Consider the following 22,323-nt stretch of genomic DNA (forward strand, 5'->3'; position numbering starts at 1 on the left):
CAGGGAGATAGTCCAGAAGAGCCCATCAGTTAAGTCTATGGTGAAAGCCCTAGGGAATGGTAGAAATGAAAGATAATTATGATAAATAGGCTTTTACCCCTAAAGTAACACTGTACCAATGCTAGAATCAGAAAGCTGCCAAACAATTGCAGCACCATTTTTTGCCCTAGATGAGAAAAAAACACATATAAATAAATGGATTTTGAAGGTGGAAATGTGTCAAGTCCAACCCAGGAATGAATTCTTCATTGTTAATCAAACCTTTGCTACTTTTAACAGAGCCTAAGAAAAGTTTTTACATTGTGAAGATATAGCTTAACTTACTTTATATGAATACCTAAGAACAGCCTTGTTAAACTGCTAAACAAGATAGATATTTATAAAGGCATTTGATACAGAAGAGTGTTGATTAGGCTATGAATTTGTCACATTTATATGCACACACACAAAATTGGATGCTACTTAGTATTTAGTTTCATCTGCATTACCTGTTTATTTTATAACTGTGATCCTGAATTATTGTTGAAGTCTGCTGGATTTTGTCCAGTTTTTAATTTCTTTTAAAGTGTTGTTTTAAGCAAACTTATGTGGTTTTTAAATCTTTTTATTATTAAAAGTTACACTGTATTAGAAATCTAAAATCTTCCATCTTCTTTTGAAAAGTAGTGATTATACTGTACGTTCTCAACCTCATTTCCATTTGATTCTCGGATCTCACAGGAATCCTTCAACTGCTTTCTACCAAGCGTTCCATTTGAACACGTTACAGGAATCAAAGAGCCTCTGGGATAGGTATGAATACTTACAAATTGAATGCATACATGCAAAACTGTATGCATGAATTGCTTTGCACTGTACTGGTTTCTCATTAAAACTGATCTTTGTTATTTTAGGGGGGAAATCACATGGTATCTAGCATGGGACAAAGCAGCAAAATAAACCAAAAGGACAATCTCTATTTTATATAGAAAATAAACATACTTTTCTGCATCCTGTGTACTTTAAGTATATCTATATTTTTGAAGGGTTCATGCTGTGTTGAATTTTTCTTATGAAATAGTCACTTCCCCAGTGTATTTTAATGCAAATGCATATTCTATAAAATAAACTATATTTTAATTTTTGTGCTATTTTATGTTTTTTTTCTGTAAAAGCCATAGTGATTCAAAGCAAAATGTTATTTCAAATTATGAAATTGGAGGAGGAACAAGACCAAAGTATCAAAGTAATCATTGTTTAATTTTTGGCAAGAAACTTTAACTTCAAGTTTGTTTGCTAGAATTCACTAGGTCTGCATTACTGATTTGTAAGCCCCTAAAACAGTTTGCTTTCTTACAGAAATGTTGTATAGATTTTACTGTTAACTTTTAAAAATACAGAATGAAGTCTTGGAGTTCTTTTATGGCAAAAGATACTTTGGTTTATCTTTCTGCTTAACACACATTTTAAGTAGTGTATGCTCTGTTCAGTCGTTTTGCTGAATATTTATTAGCATTCCATCACTTTGTGTTTAATTAATAGAAGTTGAGTTCAAACAATGTTTTTAAAATTCACACAAAGCTCGTTAGATTCTTTTAACTCTGCCTGGCAACGCATTTGTGTCTTCTGGCATAGTTTTGGATAACACTCATGAACTCAACTCCATCTCTTTCATTAGAAAAGAGTATTGCTAAGTGCATGTACATGTCATATTAAGACATGATACACATTGCCTAGAAATGTTAAAACAGTCTTAATTCTTTGGCTTGATTTGCTTGTGTGTGTCACTCTAGGGAAATTTTCTAACAGTATCTTTTTGATGGTGTGTTCCAGAAATCTTTTTAAATAGTTGCTTTTAGAACAGGAAGTTTTAAAATTTATAGTACCATGTTTATAAAATAAATTTTTAAATAGTTCTCTAGCCATTTAAATTAATACATAAATGTAAATTGTGAGATGAGATAAACATGAAGGTTTAATCTTTCAAACAGTTTTCCAAATGTAGCCAGAATGTGAGTACTTTGGGGTATGCTTTATAGTTTCCCTTAGAAAAAGGAAAAATAGCACTCTGTTTAGAAATGTAATAAGAGTAGCTTTCAAAAGTATGATGATTTATTTCAAATAGCTAACTTTGAGCTGTCATGATGTTGATGTGAATGATATATATTATTTTTATCAGTGTAGGAAGGTTTGAGCTATATTTTTGATAATTTGAATATGATATTGAAAGGTTTATTTTGTTTCGTAATAAAACCACCATAGAAGTTGCCTGTACATCATTTGTTACAGCTAAATACTCCTTATATGTTTTCTTTTTTTAGATACCTGAAACTTTTAAGGTATCAGAAATGAAGCAAGTTGCGTATCTATGGTTTCTCATGGGTTGAAAATATTTATTTTCTTTCCTCCTTGGAGCCTGTTGTTCAGAGCCAAAGAAGTTAGTGGATATTTGTCTGTAGTGTGTTAATGCCAAAATATAATAAAATCAAAATATAATCACATCAGCCATTCTTCACTGTAAATCGGCCTCGTTGGTACTAAGGTGACAAGGCCAACCCAGTGGAAACTGACTAGTGGCTTTCTTTTAACTTTTCAACTAGCTTATTAAATTTTCCATTGAGAGGAGCAATCATGGCTAACTTTATTAGTTTTAATAGTCTACACTTTCAGTTGGCATCTATCTACAGAATTACTGATAGGTATACCAGCTAATAAAGTATCATGAGACCGTTTATTCCAAATGGGTTGAAGATTTGTGTGTGTTAAGCTTTAAAAAATATTAAATATAACTTCTGACCTTGATTGTTCTGGACATCACCAAATCACATTGTTCATTTTTACTATTATAAATTTAGGATTTTTTTTTATTTTACTACTAATTTGGCAAATAGGTATTTGGCAGGGGTGATTCTCCTATTAAAGAGAGACATAGACTGGGCGCAGTGGCTCACGCCTGTAATCCCAGCACTTTGGGAGGCTGAGGCAAGTGGATCACCTGAGGTCAGAAGTTCGAGACCAGCCTGGTCAACATGGTGAAACCCCATCTCTACTAAAAATACAAAAATTAGCTGGGTATGGCGGCACATGCCAGCTACTCGGGAGGCCAAGGCAGGAGAATTGCTTAAACCTGGGAAGCGGAGGTTGCAGTGAGCTGAGATTCTGCTATTGCACTCCAACCTGGGTGACAAGAGTGAAACTCCGTCTCAAAAAGAAAAAGAGAGATGTTTGGAAGTTTAAGGGACTGCAAGTCCCTAACGTTATCTTCTACATTATCTATTTATTTTGAGGCATAAATTTGTCTCGCTGTTACTAGATAACAAATTTTAGGCTCCTATTTATGAAATGTTGGAAATCATTTTCAGTAGGGGCAGCTTTTCAGTGCCCATTTTCAGTAGACCTACCCTAAATAGCTGAATATCCCTAGTTTGATTTTGTCTAACTAGAAAGACAAGAATCTCCTTTGTTCCTCAGGAATCTTTCAGTTTAGCAGAATATCTTTTAATCAAAATATAAGTAACTAATATACCTTTCTCATATTGACTTAAAGTTCTCTAATGGCCCCTTTGTTTCCTTCCATATTTAAATTAGAATTGGCAAATTAATAGACTTTTCACCAAGCAGCCTGCCTCTGCCTATATTTAGATATTTCTCCTTCCATTTATATCCAGTGCTTTACTCAGTTATTGTACTAAAATTGAAGCTACCCTCAAGCCTTCCTTTCCCTTTTTCTGTGGGTGCCATCATGGTTTCTGTCTTCTCTGTTTGCCATTTGCAGAGCCCTCAGGGAATCAATCAGCTGAACCATCTTCAAATGTAGGGACAGTAGATACTGATAACGCAAAAATAATCCAACCCTTTCTTTAGTAGCCCAAACTGTTTTGAGTTGACTCTTTATTAAAATAAATACTATAACTTCCATAGTTAGCTTTCTGGGAGATTATCTTACTATGGAGGAGTTAATTTTTCCTGAGATCCTAGCCTACTGGCATTTGAGAATAGTAACTTTAAAAATTTGACTTCCTATTTTCTAAAGAACAGTTTTCCAAAGTTAATACTTGGCATTGCTTTGTTAAATTGGCAGAATTAGTTTAGAAACCTATCCTGATGATCACTGGGGAGCAGCAAGCAGGTTCTCATTGGGAGTCCTTTGTTTACAAAAGCTCAGCGTAAGGGTTTATAGCAAACAATTTTACCTTCTTCTAAATACCAGGTCACTAAAGTAAAGGAGTACTAAGGGGAAGAAACTTCAGCTAGACTAAAGGAAGAAATCAGGTAGCTTGTAAGGCTTTAACCTCATCGATAAGCACTTGCAGGGCTTTTGTCTTCATTAAGAAATGCATAAATGTAGTTAAAACAAGTGAGAGAACAGTTGCTAGGTGTACATCCCCTTGAGTCTGCTTGTCTGTCCTTATGATAGCACCAGTATTTAGAGAGAAGTTAATAAGGAAAGTAGTAGACATGGGTTATTAACTTAAAATGAAAGTCTAGTAAGTTTATCCTAAATTTTTTTACTAGATAATTGATGATCTCTCAAATTGTTTTCTACAGTGATTATTCACTTATTACCTCTAATTTTAAAATTATTGGATAAAAAAAGTCTCCTTATTTAAATAGCCTCAAGTATTTTTTGTAGGGAACGCCTTCCAGTATTTCCTATCATTGTTTCCTATGAAATTTTTTTTTGAAGCTAGGAATAAATTAGAACTAAGCTGTTTATGTCATAAATACCATTGGTACCATATGAGACAATTTATTTTGTTTTGCTCATCTCTAAGAATCTTGGGTCCATCATTAACATCCACCAGTACTTGTTATCCCAAATGGTAAAACTCAAGTTATGCAACTTAGCTGATCTAGTTTTTGAATGCTTGGTGATAGGACTTGTAAAATTTTTTTATTGAGGTATAATTTGTATCGGAAAAGTGCACCATTCATAAATGTATAGCTCAAATTGAACACACCTGTGTGGCCAGCACCCAGATCAATACATAGAATATTATAAGCCCCTTTCATGTCCTCTTCATGCCCCCCATCAGTCACTTCCCCTCCCAATCCTAATTTCTAATGTGTTATATATGTAGGACCATACACTATGTGTTTTGTGTCTGACCTCTTTCATCCAGTATTGTATTTGAGATTCATCTGTATGGTTCTGCATAGTTGTAGATATGAACTATATAATTTTAAAGAATCACTCAAGTAGCTTATTTGTTGGAGATTGGTATTGGTTAAATGTTCTCTCCTAGTGATTATGCATAAGTATCTTGAGGATATGTACCTGAACCATTTTGTGACCAACCCCAATATATTCCTTACTAATTTGTACCTAGTACTTACATAATTTATTATCTGATTATATTTCAACCTGTTCCACTAAAAGACATCTAGTAGAGGATAGTCCAAGAAGCTAAAAATTATAGTATAGCTTTTTAATGATTGTCGCCTTTTATTCTTCCTCCCTCCCTCTCTCTTTCCTTCCTTCATTTCCTCCTTCCTTCCTTCTTCTCTTCCTCTCCTTCCTTCCTTTTATTTTACTTTTTAATCTGAAATAATTTTAGATTTAAAGTTGCAAAAATAGTGCTGAGGCTTCTTGTATGTCCTTTACGTAGCCTCCCTTAATGTTAACATGTTGTACAACCTTAGTACAATTATCAAAGTTAGGAAGTTAACATTGATAGAATACTATTAACTAAACTACAGACCTTATTTTAATTTTACCAAGTTTTCCACTTCTGTAAGTGTCCTTTTTCTGTTCCAGGATCCAATTCAGGATTCCACATTGTGTTTAGTCATTGTGTCTTCCATTTTAATTTGTAACGTAGCACTGTTCCTTTATTGAACATAGGGAGTAGCAAGTCTGGTCTTATTGGTGTGGAGAGTCAGTTAACTAAGATTGCCTACAAATTTCCACCTTTTCTGCAGTGCTTACTACAGTTGCTATTCTCACAGGACTCTTTCGTATCACGTATATAAATGTTTTCATCAGTAGTTTAGTTTGTAGTTCTTAAGTGGGGGATGGGGCAGGCCCAGGGTAGGAGGGGCAGGTAATCACTGGTACTTAGAGGATGAAAGCTTTATATATTCCCTCTAAAACTCATTTTTGGATCCCTGATTTAGATGGAAACCTCAGGGCATGGTTATGTTCAGATGACATTAAATCAAGGAAGTGATAGCCATTGTGAATGACAGCATTTATAAATTTAACTGAAACAAATACAGAAATCAAGAAATTGGAAGAATTTATATGTAAATTCAGGGAGGTTGAAACCTAGGTTGACTAGGTATAGTAAAAAAAAAACAAAAACATACTTAGATATGTGTGTTAATGGCATTTTGTAGTATTGGTTAGCAAGTGACAGCGCTGCCACAAAAACTAATGTGATTTTAGGCGATGTTGAAATGATGGTGACTAATCTGTTGTACTCCATTTCTACAGAACAGTTGTTCTAAATACAAAACTAACTAGAAAACCAAATTTCTTTATACTCTATTTGCATATCCAGGGGTATTTCAACAGGCAGGCCTGAGCGAGCTTACTGAAAAGTAAACAGATCCCTTGGGAAATGGTCTTGCCATCACTAGAAATAATACAACTATCTTCCTGTCTGTTAACCAGGGATGCTGATTTTAAGTGAAATTTAATTTTAGTTACATTTAAAATGCCTACTCTGGAGTTTTATTTCCCCAACTTTTCTAAATGGAAAAGAAAAGAGGTAAGTACAAACATTGGAATTGAACTCCTTTACTTCTGTTTTGTCATTATTGGCTGTGATAATCAGTAAACCTTAAAGAGCTGTGTATTTGGTTAAGGAATGGAAGGCTAGCAAACTATTCTGCTTTTTTAGGGAAGAATTCCATGTCAGAGGCAGCAAATGTTGATCTGAATAGAGAAACCAATGGAGCTTCCCTCAGAAGAAAATGAGTGACAGTAAGCTTATTTGGAAATGAGAATTGCCATAGGAGTGGTGGTAAATGAAGCCCCACAAATAACTAGGCACCAGTTATCACCATGCTGATGATTTCAGCAGCATCTTAAAAACTAGCGAATTCTTCATACCCAGGTGCCAAGGGGAGGTAGAGTAACTCATGGAGAAAAATAACTACACATTACAGACTGACAGGCAGAATTTAAGGTTAACTTCATTTAGAAATCATGGACTATATATATAAATGGGCATCAGTCTAGGTCATAGTCATAGGACTATAGGGAAAACCAGGTCTCCAAGTTTTTAAAAGCCACATGCTTTGTTATGAAATTGATGCTCTCAAAATATAATTCAAATTCTTGTTGATCTGGAAATAAGAATAGTGTGTAGGGAAGAAATAAATTGTAGAGTGTAATGAAGGTAGGTCATTGGGATTTTAATGGGAGATGAAAGAAGCCACTTAAAACTGTTTGAAACTCATGCCTACGGTGTTCTGAAAAGCTACTTGGGAAGTTCAGTAAAGTATTAGATGCTTGGTCATATTATAAAGTAGTCTGTTTAACAATACGTGTTTGTCCCCAATTATAGTTACTTGCTATTTAAGGCATTTTCCTGTTACCATCTTCAGTGATCTTAGATCACCTTTTCCAACCAAAAGACTCTAAAGCCTTAAAAATCTCACTTTTTTAGAGTAACTCAGAATGAAGCTAAGGGAAAATATCAGGAACGTTTGCAATTACTTGACTCAGCAAAAGTTTGTTCTCCTATAATTAAATACTAGAAGAAACAATAAGATTTAGAAACTGCTTTCAGTGAGCTTGGTCTTAATATGGAAAATGGTAAATACATTATCACATGATTGAAAGTAATAACTCATATAAAATGTAAGCACTTCATATCTCTCAAGTACAGCTGGAGGGATTGGTCAAAGCTTCTTCAGGAGGTGGCTTTTGAGTTGGAAACTGAAAGGTGGGTAGAATTTGGTCAAGCAGAATTAAAGAACTGAGGGGAAGGGAACATTCCAGTTAGAGGAAATATTGTGCACCACTATGGAAGTACTGGCCTTATATGATAAGGATAAAGTTAAATTTGGTAGGTGTATAACATTTGAAGACAGGAGAGGAGAGCAGTTAGATTAGAGACAGAGATTCTAGAAAGGTACTGAAGCCTGAATTAGGCAATGAGGATGAGATAGGAATTACAGGATTTTACAACTGATTGGTCATGATAGGGGAGCAGTCAAACTTGACTCCAAAGTGCCAAACCTAATTGACTGAGGGAATGCTGGTACCGTTAGAAAGTATTAGTGAAAGAATTAGTTTGGGAAGGAGAAAGTAGTGATGAGGTTTTTGTTTTTAGCTGTTTTTTGGATGAGTTGATAAGCTGGTACAAAGTCAAGGTGAAAATATTTGGGGTGCAGCTGAGGCTGCAGACTTGCAGCTTGGTACAGAAATTAAAGCTAGTTGAGATTTAAGAATGTTTTATTAGAGTTCAAGCTTTAGGAAAGGCCAAGGTTGCCAAGGATTAGAGTAGGGTAAAGGGTCAAGCCAGGACCTTAGGCAATACTACCTGCATTTAGATAACAGAAGGAAGTCTGAAGAGGATGATTGGTTTTAGAGATTAGACCATTCTGAGGATATTATTTTCTAATCAAAAAGAAGAGAAAGGTCTGAATCTTTAATTTGAAATAATTTGAAATTTACAGAAAAATTACAAGAACAGTACAAAGAACACAATCTTCTTACCAAGATTCAGTGTTTGTTAACATTTTGTCATATTTGCTTTATCATCCTAACATATTATTTTAGGAACCACTAACAAGGTGAAACCCCATCTCTACTAAAAATACAAAAATTAGCCAGGCATGGTGGCAGGCACCTATAGTCCCAGCTACTCGGGAGGCTGAGGCAGGAGAATAGCGTGAACTCAGGAGGCAGAGCTTGCAGTGAGCCGAGATTGCGCCACTGCACTCCAGCCTGGGTGACAGAGTGAGGCTCTGTCTCAAAAAAAAAAAAAAGAGTAGATAGGAAATACCATATCCATTTAACTTTAGATACTTCAGCTTATGTTTCCTAAGAAGATTATTCTCTTACCAACAATATAATTACCAAATTCAGGGTATCTTATATTAATGTGCTATCATCAAATATGAATATACAGTGCATATTCAGATTTTGTCAGTTATTACAATAATGTCCTTCATAACCATTTTTTAACCTGTTCGAAGAGCCAGTATAGGTTCACCAATTATACTTAATTAAACAGTTGTCTTTTTCCCTTCCTGTCTTGTTTGAATATGTAAGTACTTGTGTTAGTCACCTAAAGGATTATTTAAAATTTAAATATTTAATAAAAAATGCAGTATTAATGTTTTTGGATAAAATACTAGAAAAAAATGTACTTGCTTAGCTAGTTTGTACTATTGGTAGTATTTGAAAGGCAAGGGAGTACTGCCTAAAATCCAGCTGAAACGACTACTAGAATTGGTGAGGTTTTATAAGGGGAGGTCTTTTATTGCTCAGAGTTGGGTGGTGGGTGGCAAGAGTAGGAGAACATTTGGATATTAATGTGTCCCTTAGAATAGAAATTGAGGTATATTCATGTACTTCCCTTTCTGTACTGTGATTTTTATATGTATGTATTAAATTGGGCTTTTAATTATTTTGAGTTGGAAAAAATAGTGTAATTTGAAGACATTTTACATCACCACTTGGGTTTGCAAATTATGTATTGCTATCCTGTATATACTGTTGTATCCTCTTAGTTTTATTCTGGTAGTTGTGTTAGGTGGCTTGTCTGCTGTGAGATTTTTAACCACAAATCTAAATCTCATTATTCGAAGTGGTGTTTCACTGGACCCTAAACATCTCTTCTCTTAGCTTCTCTATGGCTAGCTGAAGTGGGACACTAAACATTCTGACATCTATTTTCGACACATTACCAGGTTTCAGAATTGGCAAAGAGAAATTATTTCTTAACTGCTCACCAACCATTATATATGCTTTCCGCTCATATGTTTACCACCTTCCTCTTTAGTAAATTTAATGTTATTTAATAAATTTCTAAACCTAAGTCACCCCAGCCTATTTTGAGATGTTTTGATAATTATTTTCAGGTGAAATTTTAGAAACAGTTTTGAAAAAGGTGGGAATAGCTGGTAAGGTCTCTTTATTACTTATTTATTTATTCATTTATTCAATCCTTTTTTTTTCTTTTCACCAAATAGATTTTAGGTAAACCAAGGCTTTGAATAGAACAGAAAAGTGTATGTATGTTTGTACATGTGAACTAATTCGCCAAATTCGATGTATTTTTTTCTACCGAATCTAAAATTCTATTGAAGAGCTTTTTTTAAAATAAATAAATAAATAAATAACTGAACTTGTTCAGACAAGAAAGAAATTTAAGGAACCTGGAATTGTTGAACCAGGATAAACATAGAACATCTTTTAGGGTTTCGTCATTGTTGTTGGTTTTCCATTCTAGTCCTCAGCAATTTAAAATTTTAAATTCACACCTCTTCAGTTGTATTTAAATCCGCAGTTGGGCAACCTTTTGGGAAGAAAGAAATATTAATGGAATTATTTTAGTTTTTTATTTTTATTAAGATTTGGGGTGGTAGGTAGAGGTAGAAGAAAGAGATGACTGACTATTCTAGCCTGACATTCTTTTTGTTTGTGTGCATAAACATGCTGATAGTAATATTCCAAGTTACTCAAATCAGGGAATATATTAAATTTTTGTGATTGATACAGAGCTTTTAAATGCCTTAGCTTACCACAAATTAGCTCCTGTGTTTAAACTTTAGTTGGCTACTTCTAAAGTATTTTTCATATTTGACAGAAATAAATTTAAATAAGTGATAATTTAGAATGTTTATCCATTAGTAAATATCCTCAAGAAGTAACATTTTTATGCCAGTTTATCTCCCAGTTGTTTCAAAGTTTGAAGATTGTTGGTTATAAATACTAAAAGATTTGGAAGGTGCTATTGTATTTTTCACTTTTCAATTGTGTGATATTTGGCCCAAAAATAGTGGTGTCTTCACTAAGTTAAAGTATGTATGCAGACAGCATGGCTGTCAGTGTCCCCAGCTATTTATGTGGCCACATATTGAGAATTTTATTTGTAATTTCAGTATCAATGCTAATGGTGGTATCCATAGTAGCTACGTATTTTCTACCAATAGCAAGATGTTCAGAGTATATGTAACCTTTGTCGTAGAAGACAGAAACATCTTTCTACATATCTGCCTGGTGATAAAGAAGGTATATTTTCCCTAGTCCTACACAGTATTGGAAGGGGAACAAGGAGGGAAAAGAGTTGCAGTGTCTGGCTGATAACACTCCTGTTTACAGTGATGCTAACCATTGGTCTTCAGAAAATTTCTGCGTTTATTTGCAGTAGCTGTTTTTATTTTGGATAGTACTTAGTCCAGAAAATGTTGCTAAATGTATTTTTCTAGAGTAGTCATAACTACTTTTGTTTCAAGAAATAAGAGATATCAACTCTTCAAAAAGCGTAGTATATTATGGTGTCTTTACAAGTTCTATTTCTCCCGAGCACAGTGGCTCATGCCTGTAATCCCAGCACTTTGGAAGGCCAAGGTGGACAGATTGCTTGAGCTCAGGAGTTTGAGTCCAGCCTGGGCAACATGGCAAAACCTCATCTCTACAAAAAACACAAAAATTAGCCGGGTGTGATGGTGCATGCCTGTAATCCCAGCTACTTGGGAGGCTGAGGCACAAGAATTGCTTGAACCCACGAGATAGAGGTTGCAGGGAGCCGAGATTGCACCACTGCACTCCAGGGCCACAGAGCGAGACTCTGTCTCAAATAAATATATAAATAAATGTTCCATTTCTTTTATGTTAGCTATTATTAAGCTCAGAGTCAAAAAATAGGAGGGTTTTTTTTTTTTTTTTTTTTTGGTGGGGGGACAGAGTCTTGCTGTGTCACCCAGGCTGGAATGCAGTGGCACAATGTTGGCTCACTGCAACCTCTGCCTTCTAGGTTTAAGTGATTCTCTTGCCTCCTGAGTAGCTGGGATTACAGGCACCACCACCACGCCCTGCTAATTTTTGTATTTTTCATAAAGACGGGGTTTCAGCACGCTGGCCAGGCTGGTCTCAAACTCCTGGCTTCAAGTGATCCACCCTGCCCTGACCTCTCAAAGTTCTGGGATTACACATGTGAGCCACTGTGTCCAACCCAAATATTCAGCTTTCTGTTAACAAAGCATGCAGTTCCTTATTATACATATATCTGAGTATTATGTAACTGGCTTCCACTTCCTTTGATTTTCCGTTTTTAGAGGGAGCTCTACCTTTAATTTCAATATCTTTTTCCTTTGCCTTCTTTCTAAGCTGTTTCTACTCCTTTGAAAGGATCAAGTGTATAAATCATTTGAGAGTAAACATGTTAAAAATACCAATAGCCTGTCTTCTTAGAGCTGTTTTTCAAAGGTGTCTTAATGAAATTCTTTAAGCTGTGTATTTGGTGTTTCTTCTACCAATAGGTGCATTTGCTATAATGCATAACATACCAAACACTTTATATATGTGTATATACATGTACTTATGCTTATATATGTATGTGTATATATGTACATATGCTTATATATGTATACATATATTTATATATATTTAGTTTCTGGCATAGCTAATTGTGTCTTAAATTATATCTTGGCTCAACCACAGATATATGAAGTTTCTTGTCATTGTGTGTTATGTGTCTTTTTATATGTGTCTTTTAATTTATTTATTTATTTTGAGATGGAGTCTTGCTCTGTCACCCAAGCTGGAGTGCAATAGCACGATCTCGGCTCACTGCAACCTCTGCCTCCCGGGTTCAAGCGATTTTCCTACCTCAGCCTCCCAGGTAGCTGGGATTACGGGCGCCCACCACCATGCCTGCCTAATTTTTGTATTTTTTAGTAGAGATGGGGTTTCTCCATGTTGGTCAGGCTGTTCTTGAACTCCTGGCCTCAGGTGATCCACCACCTCTGTGGGATCCCAAAGTGCTGTGATTACAGGCGTGAGCCACTGCATCCGGCCTTTTTATATGTTAATTTTTTGGAACATACTGTCTTCCTAGCAGTTTTATTTTATTTAGGTACATTTGTACTAATTTTTAAAGTAAATTTATCTTTGATATTTTAAAGCTTATTTTTTCAATATATATAACCTATGGAATGACTCTGTAATTTATTGGAGGACATAAAGGGTTGCCCTGTTTCCCCCCTTTCTCCATTTAAAAATAAGTATTTCTGACCAAGGATTGGTTTATCATGGCTAGGATTTCTCCAAACAATGTAGTGAACTTTTTTGAACAGCAGGTTGAAAATCTGGCTATATTAATGGGTAGTCTTATAGAATTTTCAGAATCTTTTAAGGAAATGTGGTTTAAACCTGAAAACAAAATTTTCTATCAAACTAAGATAAGCACATTCATTAAAAAACCAAGTTCGTTTAGGAACTCTTTTAGACCTGTTTGATTTAGCATATCAATTTTCAGGTAATTACTTGGAAATTATAAATCATCTACCTTCTTCCCCTTTCACTGTTTTTTTATTTTAATATAGTTTCACCTTCTCACAAAAGGAAATGATAAATAACTGTAGGGAATATTTGGGATTTGGTTTTGGTAGCAGTCTTGCCAGAGATTCAAGATTATGATTGATAATATTAGTACAGTTTTCTCATTAAATATTCATTTTTAGGAAGAATTCTGATTTTAAATTTTGAAGGGTAGCTGGTTAATCTGAACGCTGTTCATCTGTAACTACTTTAGTTACCCAATTTCATTTCAGGTTGTTAATAAGGATGTCCTACATGTTGGAATTTAATGACTTAAACTCTTGAAATATGACCCTGTACTTGGTAACAACTAATTTTGAAAATATATGCTTAGGAAAATTTTGATATATAACTTTTGTATCTTTTAAAACGTATACAGCTCTAAAGTCCTGATTTAACCATATATTTGTGTAATGTATACACCCTTAAAATATTTTTTTGTAAGTTTCGTAGTAAAATAACTGCTTCATATGACTGGTTTAATTGTATCTTCCAAAAAGACTTTCCAAGCATTTACCATAACAAGGCTTTTTTGTTGGCAGGCCCTTTAACAAAGGGTCAAGCAGTCGGCCCTTTAAATGACCTTAAATTAAAGCCTTGCAGACAAGCAGATTTACCAGCATTATAGATAAGTATTTCAGGAAGTATTTACTTTACTAAATATGACTGTATATTTGTCCTATAAAAAGTAAATCTTCAAAAGATTTACAAAATTACAGTATTTTGGTTGATAGGAGATAAGAATTTTATTAAAACTTTCTTAAAACATTTGGTAATACATTAATGAAATGACCACAACTTTAAACGACCACTTATCCTCATAAATATGGATTTTTGCCTTCACCAGGTGATTACATTATAAAGCTGTGCTTTCACAGAAGACAAAATAAAGTTGTATGATTTATATTGAAGTCAAATGTGTTGTGAGATTACATTTGGAAAGATTATACTGGAAAAATTCTAATAGTTTTTCAGACTACGTGAGAGACTTAAGTGACCATGTGTAATAGAAAAGTTCCACTGAAAGTTAAAATCTGTAACAGCATGACCCAACCTGTACTTTTGGGTCAAGTATCTTTTGAGATAGCTGCAGAGTTTCCTTTACAATGCTGTCTTTCAGTTTTCTATAGCTTTATGCGTATTGATCATCCTCAGTAAGGGCCCTTTTCTTTCCCCCATCCCTTCTGCCCCTTTATAGTGTTTTATTCAGGGGATTAATTTAGGCAAAACTATGCAAATTTAGGCAAAACAAATCTATGGGTTTCCTTTTCTATGGGTTACTGGCAACTAAAAATATAAATGTACATTCTTATCAGGCAGAAAATGTTATTAATGATATTATTCAGTGATTAACATAGATTCCCAATTGAAAGCTTTCTGGTAAAATTTAATAAATTTAACAGGATATTTTTAATGAAGTGATTTTTGCCATTATTAAATCTTCCTACCTCCAGTTTTCTTCCGTGCCCATATACAGGTGAGCAATAGGGACCACCGCTGCATAGTTTACATTGTTATTCGGTTACATAAAGCACATAATAAAATTTAATTCTTGCCATTATGTTGTCTATTTTCAAAATCGGGGGTAGTAGAGACAGATGAAGATTTAGATATAGAAATGGAATTCTGTCTTAAGCACTTAAATGATCGGTATGGATTGTTACTGATCCAGCCACCCATGCTATAAGTCTAGAAACTCAGCCAGGCATGGTGGCTCATGCCTGTAATCCCAGGCCAAGGTAGGCAGATCACGAGGTCAGAGATCGAGACCATCCTGGCTAACACAGTGAAACCCCGTCTCTACTAAAAACACACACAAAAAAAAAATTAGCCAGGCGTGGTGGCACGTGCCTGTAATCCCACCTACTCGGGAGGCTGAGGCAGGAGAACTGCTTGAACCCAGGAGGTGGAGGTTGTAGTGAGCTGAGATCGCGCCACTGCACTCCAGCCTGGGCGGCAGAGCGGGACTCCGTCTCAAAATAAATAAATAAATAAATAAAATAAAATAAACTCATATACATGGATGTGGACCAAACAATATAACTCAAATGCCTTTCTACAGGACTACAAAGCTGTCTGTATCAGGTTATGGTGTTAAATCATAATTTCTGGATCATGATCTTAAACCTTTAATTGGTTCCATTTCTACTTTACTCTTTACTAACAAGTATCCTGATGGCCTGAAAATCCATGTTGAAATTTGAAGTTTGAATTTTCCAGATCAAATATTAAATTTATTTTCATTTTTTAAAGTACAAAATATCAGTTGTATAATCATGGTAAAACATAAAATTTTGCTATAAAAGATTTTTAAAGGCTATTTGATTAAAACATTTATTTACTTAAACTCTTTGCTAGAATTTTTTTTAGAATTCAGCATCGGAGGAGGAATGTGACATAATAATGATCGAAAGCCGAAAGTTTAAAAGTTGTGATGCCCTCACATGGTTGGAGGGTTATTCTAGCTTCTAAGGACTGAATGTTGTCCACAAGAGTGTCATCAGGTCATAAATTGGTAAGACTTAATGGCTTAGATTTTATGTATTATACCTGATGTTATTGTATTGAGATGAATATTTATGAAGAAAATGAGCACATTGTGTAAGAGTATAGTATTAAATATAAGTTAAAACTTGGAATTTTAAATACTTGGAGTATGTAAGCCTTTCGAACTCTCTTGAGGCTGAAGGCCGTATCTTTGCAGTGGTGTTTAGTAAATACATCAGTTTAAAAAAAGAAAGTGAAATCCTGTATTATAGTAAGATTATTAAAATATTGCTATTGCATCTGCTGTAGATGCCTACAATATAGTGAAGAACCCAAATACTTTTTAGGTGTTATACCAGGAGATATTTGAGAAATAATATATTCATCTTTTCTTTAAAAAAAAATCCATTTTCTTAATAACATACAGCTTAATTTTATTGCTTTGGGGATTTTATTTCTTAATAAAAGACATGTTTCCTCTAAATGTCTAAAATAAAGCCAAGAAAATTTTTTCAATTCTTACATTGAGAATACCTAAGATGCCAATATCATATGAAAATGATATATTAGACATCATTGCACATTTTTTATATTCCCCGAAAGTTAATTTTCTCTCAGTATTGTATTCTGCTTAGAAAAAAACTACTTTGTTTTGTGCAGTTTCTTATTTTGCTTTGTTTTACACAGCTGTATTTTGTAGGGGGACCATTGGAAGGATAGAGTTTAGCTCAGGATAAGACCTTATACCTTTTAATCTCAAGATTATAGTATTTTGCAGATGAAGAAAAGGAGTCTGGATTATTTGTCCAAGGTGATATAATTGTAGAATTCATATTTTCATTAAAGTGTGGTATGCATATCCTGCATGTCAGTCAAGAATTATTTGAAATTATTTATTTTCCAAAAAAAGCCAGAAGGTATGGGTTGATATCAGCTAAACAGGCCACTATATATATTCCAACTTTATCCTTAACCAGAGATATGTTATTTTATCCTTTGCCCATTCTGCCTTTTGAATAATATTCTAAATTGTTTCTGATATAGTATTCCATGACTTCATTACATTCTGTAAGCTTAAGTCCCTTAAGCCAGTAATTGCAATCAATAGTAGTCTGGAAGGAAATACAACAAACTAATTAAGTTATCTCTTATTCCATATACTTTTCTATTTTCTTTATTTTCTATAATCTACATAACTTTGATAATCAGGAAAATAACTTCTAATTTCTCTAGTATAGGATATCCATATGTAGTAGTCAGTGGCTGGGGTTCAGGAGATCATGAACCATGTGAGATTTTGGGTAGAATTTTTTTATGTTCACTTTTCTGTGAAAGGTTCAGAGCATTTGTCAGATTTTTTTTTCAGAGCATTTGTCAAATTTTCATCTGTCAAAAACAGTTAAGAAACATTGCTAGTGAATGTTTTGTGTCAAAAGGACAATCCTTGTTAGACACCTAAGTATGAGTCGTGAAAGAAATTTCTAATGAGAACATTGGTCATATGACTTCTACTGATGTTTATTCAATGCTGGGTTACTATAAATGCCCATTAGACTGATGGGACAAATCAGAGCCAAGCCACATTTAGTTTAGGAATTTCGTACTGTCAGTCTCTGTGCTCAAAGGTCAATTGGATTTTTCTGCAGAGTAGTCGTGTTTTGGCTATTGAGTGTCAGGCACTGTGCTGAATATTTTTGGCACATTATCTCATTTAATTTTCACAAAGTCATATATTAATAGATATTATCAATATCCTCAGTTTACAGAGAAGAAAATTGAAAGCTTAGGGAAGTTAAGTAACTTGCTCAAGTCGCATAGCCATTGAGTGGTGGAGCTAGAATTCAAATCTTATTACTGACTGGAACCTGGGTATCAGTATGCTGGTATGCTCTGAAAATTTGAAGGATAAGATAAAGGAGAATTTTACGTTGTATGAAGATGTGAATTCATAAATTTGATTTATCTTGAACTTAAGTAGCAATGGGTCATCCTCCATTACAAAACTATCTTTTAAAGTATTTGCCAAAAAATAAATGTTGGAGGTTGCTTACTATCTAAAAGTTAAGTATTAATTGCATTAAAAAATAAATTCTTTTTCAGGTTTAATACTTATGAATATAAGCAAATATATGTGTATTTTTTTTAGAAAAGTCTTAGTACTTATTAGAATAGTATTATTAAGGAACTCACCCTTTAATATTTAGGATTTATAAACAGCAAACACTAGGAAGCATTAATTTAAAAAGCAGCTTTGAACTGCAGATATTTCTTGGGATAGTGGGATATATTGCATGTAAAACCCTTATTAAATGCTATGTGAGAGTTTTCCATTTGCCTTTAGTTGCGAATAATTCTACTGAGAAACCTCCTTTTTTGCCCACCTTTAAAGCAATTATCAGGCAAAATTAATTTTTTGGGATACATGAGGTTTTTTGGTTTTGTTTTCCTTTGTACTTTGTCATATCCTTTTTGTTGGTTTAATTTTACTCTCCAATGAGCTCCACATCTTATAACCTTTTCCCTGTTTTTAAGTATTAATAATAAAAGGTTGAATCTACAATAATAGTACTGCTTAAAACCATAAGAATTTGTTTGCTCCTGAGTGATGTTGAAATAGTCTTCAGAGCTAGTATAAACTGTTTCTTTAGCACCAGAATTAAAAATGCACAAACAACTTGATAGGTCATCAGAATATGAGAATTCTAAAAGTCTTTTATATATATATATAAAATATATATAAAATACATATAAACATATAAAATACATTTGTACCCCAACTTCTGTAGTAGTAATATGTTTGCCTTTTCAAAATTCAAACTGGGAAGTTTGGAAAATAGAATAAGAATAATCATACTTAATCCAAGTTTTTAACACAATTACCATCTTAGTGTTTGCATATTCCCAGACTTGGAATACATATATATTAATAGTTGCAATCATGGTAGATAAATAGATTTTCAATAGTTTTTAAACTGTGTAGTTAAAACTAAAGCTAATACTGATATGTGATACGTTTTTAATTTTGAACTGATATTTGATATTTTGACATCTGTGATAGCATTCCCTCCTGTTTTTCCTTCTACCTTGCTGGTTGTTGCTTCTCAGACCATTTGGCAGGCTTTCCCTTCTGTCTGCTCTTTTAAATATTATTGGAAGCCAGGCATGGTGGCTCATGTCTATAATCCCAGCACTTTAGGAGGCTGAGGTGGGCAGATGACTTGAGCCCAGGAGTTCAAGACCAGCCTGGACAACATAGGGAGACCCCGTCTCTACATAAATAATTTGCTGGGCGTGGTGGTGCACACCTGTGGTCTCAGCTACTTGGGAGGCTGAGGTGGAAGGATTGCTTGGGCCTGAGAGGTCAAGGCTGCAGTGAGCCATGATCGCACCACTCCACTCCAGCCTGGGCAACAGAGTGAGACTCAGTCTCAATCAATCAATCAGTCAATAAATGGAGTCATCAGAATGCTGTCTTCTTACATTCTTCATCGTGGTAAGAGCTTATAGATGGCTTCCATGCACATATCATCTTTATGCTATAGGAAGTCACCTGTATGCTCTAAGGTGCTCAAACCCATTACTTCCAGCCTAGGCATCTCTCCTTACATTCAAACTTACCTGATCTCTCATAGCCGGTTAATCACAAAGTACTGCCATATCTGCCTCCTGAGTGTTTTGCCAGCCTATCCATCTCTTGTCCTCATTCAGTGTACTATCCTTTCTTATGTGAAAATGCAACAACCTTCTGACTAGTCCTTGTCGTTTGAGTTTTCTAATGTGGCCAACTGCACCTACTGTTCTTTTTACTTGGAACATTTTTTTGTACCTATCTTTTTTTTCTCCACCCAACTGTGGCACTTCCTCTACTAATTCTTTCCTGATCCAAGAGTTTATGTGCCCCCAGAACACCCTCTAAAATCTTGCTCTGTCTTAGCACTTATCACACTTAACATCTTATATATCTCCTGCACTAATTGTAAACTCACAAACTCTGGAATTATGTTTATTTGACGTTGTATCCCCAGGGTCTGAGAAATGTTTAAGTTCGTTACAACCCCTTTGGAATGTGGCATCACAAAATTTGGTGTCTGAAAATAATGTTAGAGATTATTGTATACAATTAGAGACAAGACTCAAATGTAGAAACCACATTACCTAACTCCTAAGTCAGTGTTTCTTGTGTATTTCATGACATTTAGATTTTGACCACTATAAATTATTACGGCAAGTTATTAGGTAACATAGTAAGTGTTTACCATGTGCCAGATACTAATGCATTATCTCACTGAATCTCAGTACCCGGTCCTATTATTGTCCTTTGGGGAGGCTAAATATTAGCTTGTCTAAAGTCGTATCTCAGTTTTGGTGCAGTGGCTCAAGCCTGTAATCCCAGCACTTTGAGAGTCCAAGGCAGGAGGATTGCTTCAGGCCAGGAGTTTAGGAGCAGCTTGAGTAACCCTGTCTCTGACCTGCAAAAAAGAAAAATTAGCTAGACATGATGGCACATGCCTGTAATCCCACTGAGGCAGAAGGATCACTTGAGCCCAGGAGTTTAAGGCAGCAGAGAGCTATGATGGCACCATTGCATTCCAACCTGGAAGACAGCAAGACTATGTGTTATAAAATAAGGTGAGAGATGGGATTCAAACCTGGGTATAACTCCAGAACCAATGTCCTTTTATTTAATATCACCTCTCAGAATTTATCTTCTGAGTTTTGAATTATAAAACTGAGTTAGAAGGGAATTTAATGGCCATTTATTCTAACCACCTGTCCTATACTTGGATCATGTCTACAGTGTTCAAGTTGTCATCTAGCCTCTGAATACCTCCAGTGATGTCTTACTTTTGCATCCTGGTCTCTTTTTGTATTTATAAACCTCTCATAAACCCTTTCTGTAAAACAGGGAATCTTAAAATGTGAAGCAGAAAAATCAGATGATTGCCATCACTTAAAGCATATATATATAAGCAGCACTAAAAAGTCTGTGGAGACATTGAACTGGGTACATCCTCTAGGTATTTCTGTATTTTCATAGCTGCTATAATCAAGAATGTGGTTTCCAGTTCATGGCCGTAAGTCACTGGTTTTAGTACATAGTCATAAAGTTCTTTTTCAAAAATGGATAAGGAGACATTGCTTAATAACTTAGAGATCACAAGGACGTTTCTCTACTTATTGATTCTAGTGATGATACAAGGACTTCATGGGAAACTTTTATATGTGACCTGATCCTCAATGTAAAAAGAGTGAAATAAATGTGAATGACTTCAGACTCCTGGATCTAGTTTACATAGAACTTGCACTTATTCATGAGTCAAGCTTAAAGGCATGGTAGTTTGAATTGTCTTTTTTATCTGACCAAAAGCATTTAGGATTTTTAATTCACCCTTTAGACTTAATTTTGATTCAATAGAGAGTGAGATTAGTCAGCTAAGAGAATGCGTAGATACTTATGAGGCATGATTATACAATCAAGCTTTTCACCAGATTTGCAAATGGTTTCTCCTTAAATCCATGATTCTAATGTAAAAAAGTCTCTGTCAAGGTTTTTATCTTAAGATCATTAAGTTTTTAACATCCACTTTATTATCCATGAAGTCTTCTATGATTTAGTCATCACCATGATCAGTATATGGAGTTACCAAGTTTCACTGGCCATGGCAGCAGTAACCTGGAAATTCATAGAGCTTACCCTTTTCTGTTACTCAAACTTGAACCCGTTTTTCTATTTACATCGGTTGCCTATATTACATAGAAACTGGCGCACTTTCCTTCTTTCTCAGTAGGTAACAACCAGATGCAAGGAACATCAAAAACCTACCTTTATTGGGGAGAAAAAAATTCTCGAGGTCTGCCCATATTTTACTGTGTTCCAGCGATACCCTTAATTAGTTTCTAATAGTTTAAATAGTTGGTTAATTTCTTAGATCTTTGTCCTGGCATGATGAGCTCAATATAACATCTGTTTATACCAAACTTATAAAATATAATTAGATAATATATTGTAAGTTGTATTGTCTTTTTCTTCAAGTAATATGTTTACTATCAATTATAAGCAGAGTAGTGTTGTAATAAGTAGACCCTGGAGATGGACAGTTTCTGCTTTTAAGGTTTAATTCAAGAGAAAGGAACATTTGATAAAGACAAAAAAATTATGGATGAATCAGAGAAGTGGAGCCTGTTGGCAAGAAAGGAAGAAGGCTAAGGAAAATGTAGGTGGAGCATTCCATCTCAAGTGACAGTCTTATCTCTGGAATCTAAATCGATTTAACAAATTTCAGGTCATGATGTAAGTGTAGAATTCATCATAAAAGATTTCACACAAACTATTGTAAAATTCTGTCATTCAC

The 22,323-nt window shown here is 34.6% G+C and overlaps 1 protein-coding gene across 3 annotated transcripts in view; it reads left to right on the forward strand.

Moving 5' to 3' along the window:
* TSC22D2 (TSC22 domain family member 2) overlaps positions 1-22,323 on the forward strand; it is a 51,826-nt gene that overhangs the window by 14,096 nt on the left and 15,407 nt on the right. The window contains exon 2 of one of the 3 annotated variants that reach the window (XR_004069854.3): positions 15,842-15,998. The exons of 1 other annotated variant lie outside the window; for it this stretch is intronic. Coding sequence is in view for 1 of the 2 variants with exons in the window: in XM_031009446.2 (XP_030865306.2) it covers positions 721-792 (72 nt within the window). In the remaining variant the exon portion in view is untranslated. Of the gene's footprint in view, positions 1-720; positions 793-15,841; positions 15,999-22,323 lie in introns of all 3 variants that reach the window. One more of the 3 variants, XM_031009446.2, reaches the window with a different exon arrangement.

Source organism: Gorilla gorilla, chromosome 2 (genome assembly GCF_029281585.2).
Source record: "Gorilla gorilla gorilla isolate KB3781 chromosome 2, NHGRI_mGorGor1-v2.1_pri, whole genome shotgun sequence".
Classification (NCBI taxonomy): domain Eukaryota; kingdom Metazoa; phylum Chordata; class Mammalia; order Primates; family Hominidae; genus Gorilla; species Gorilla gorilla.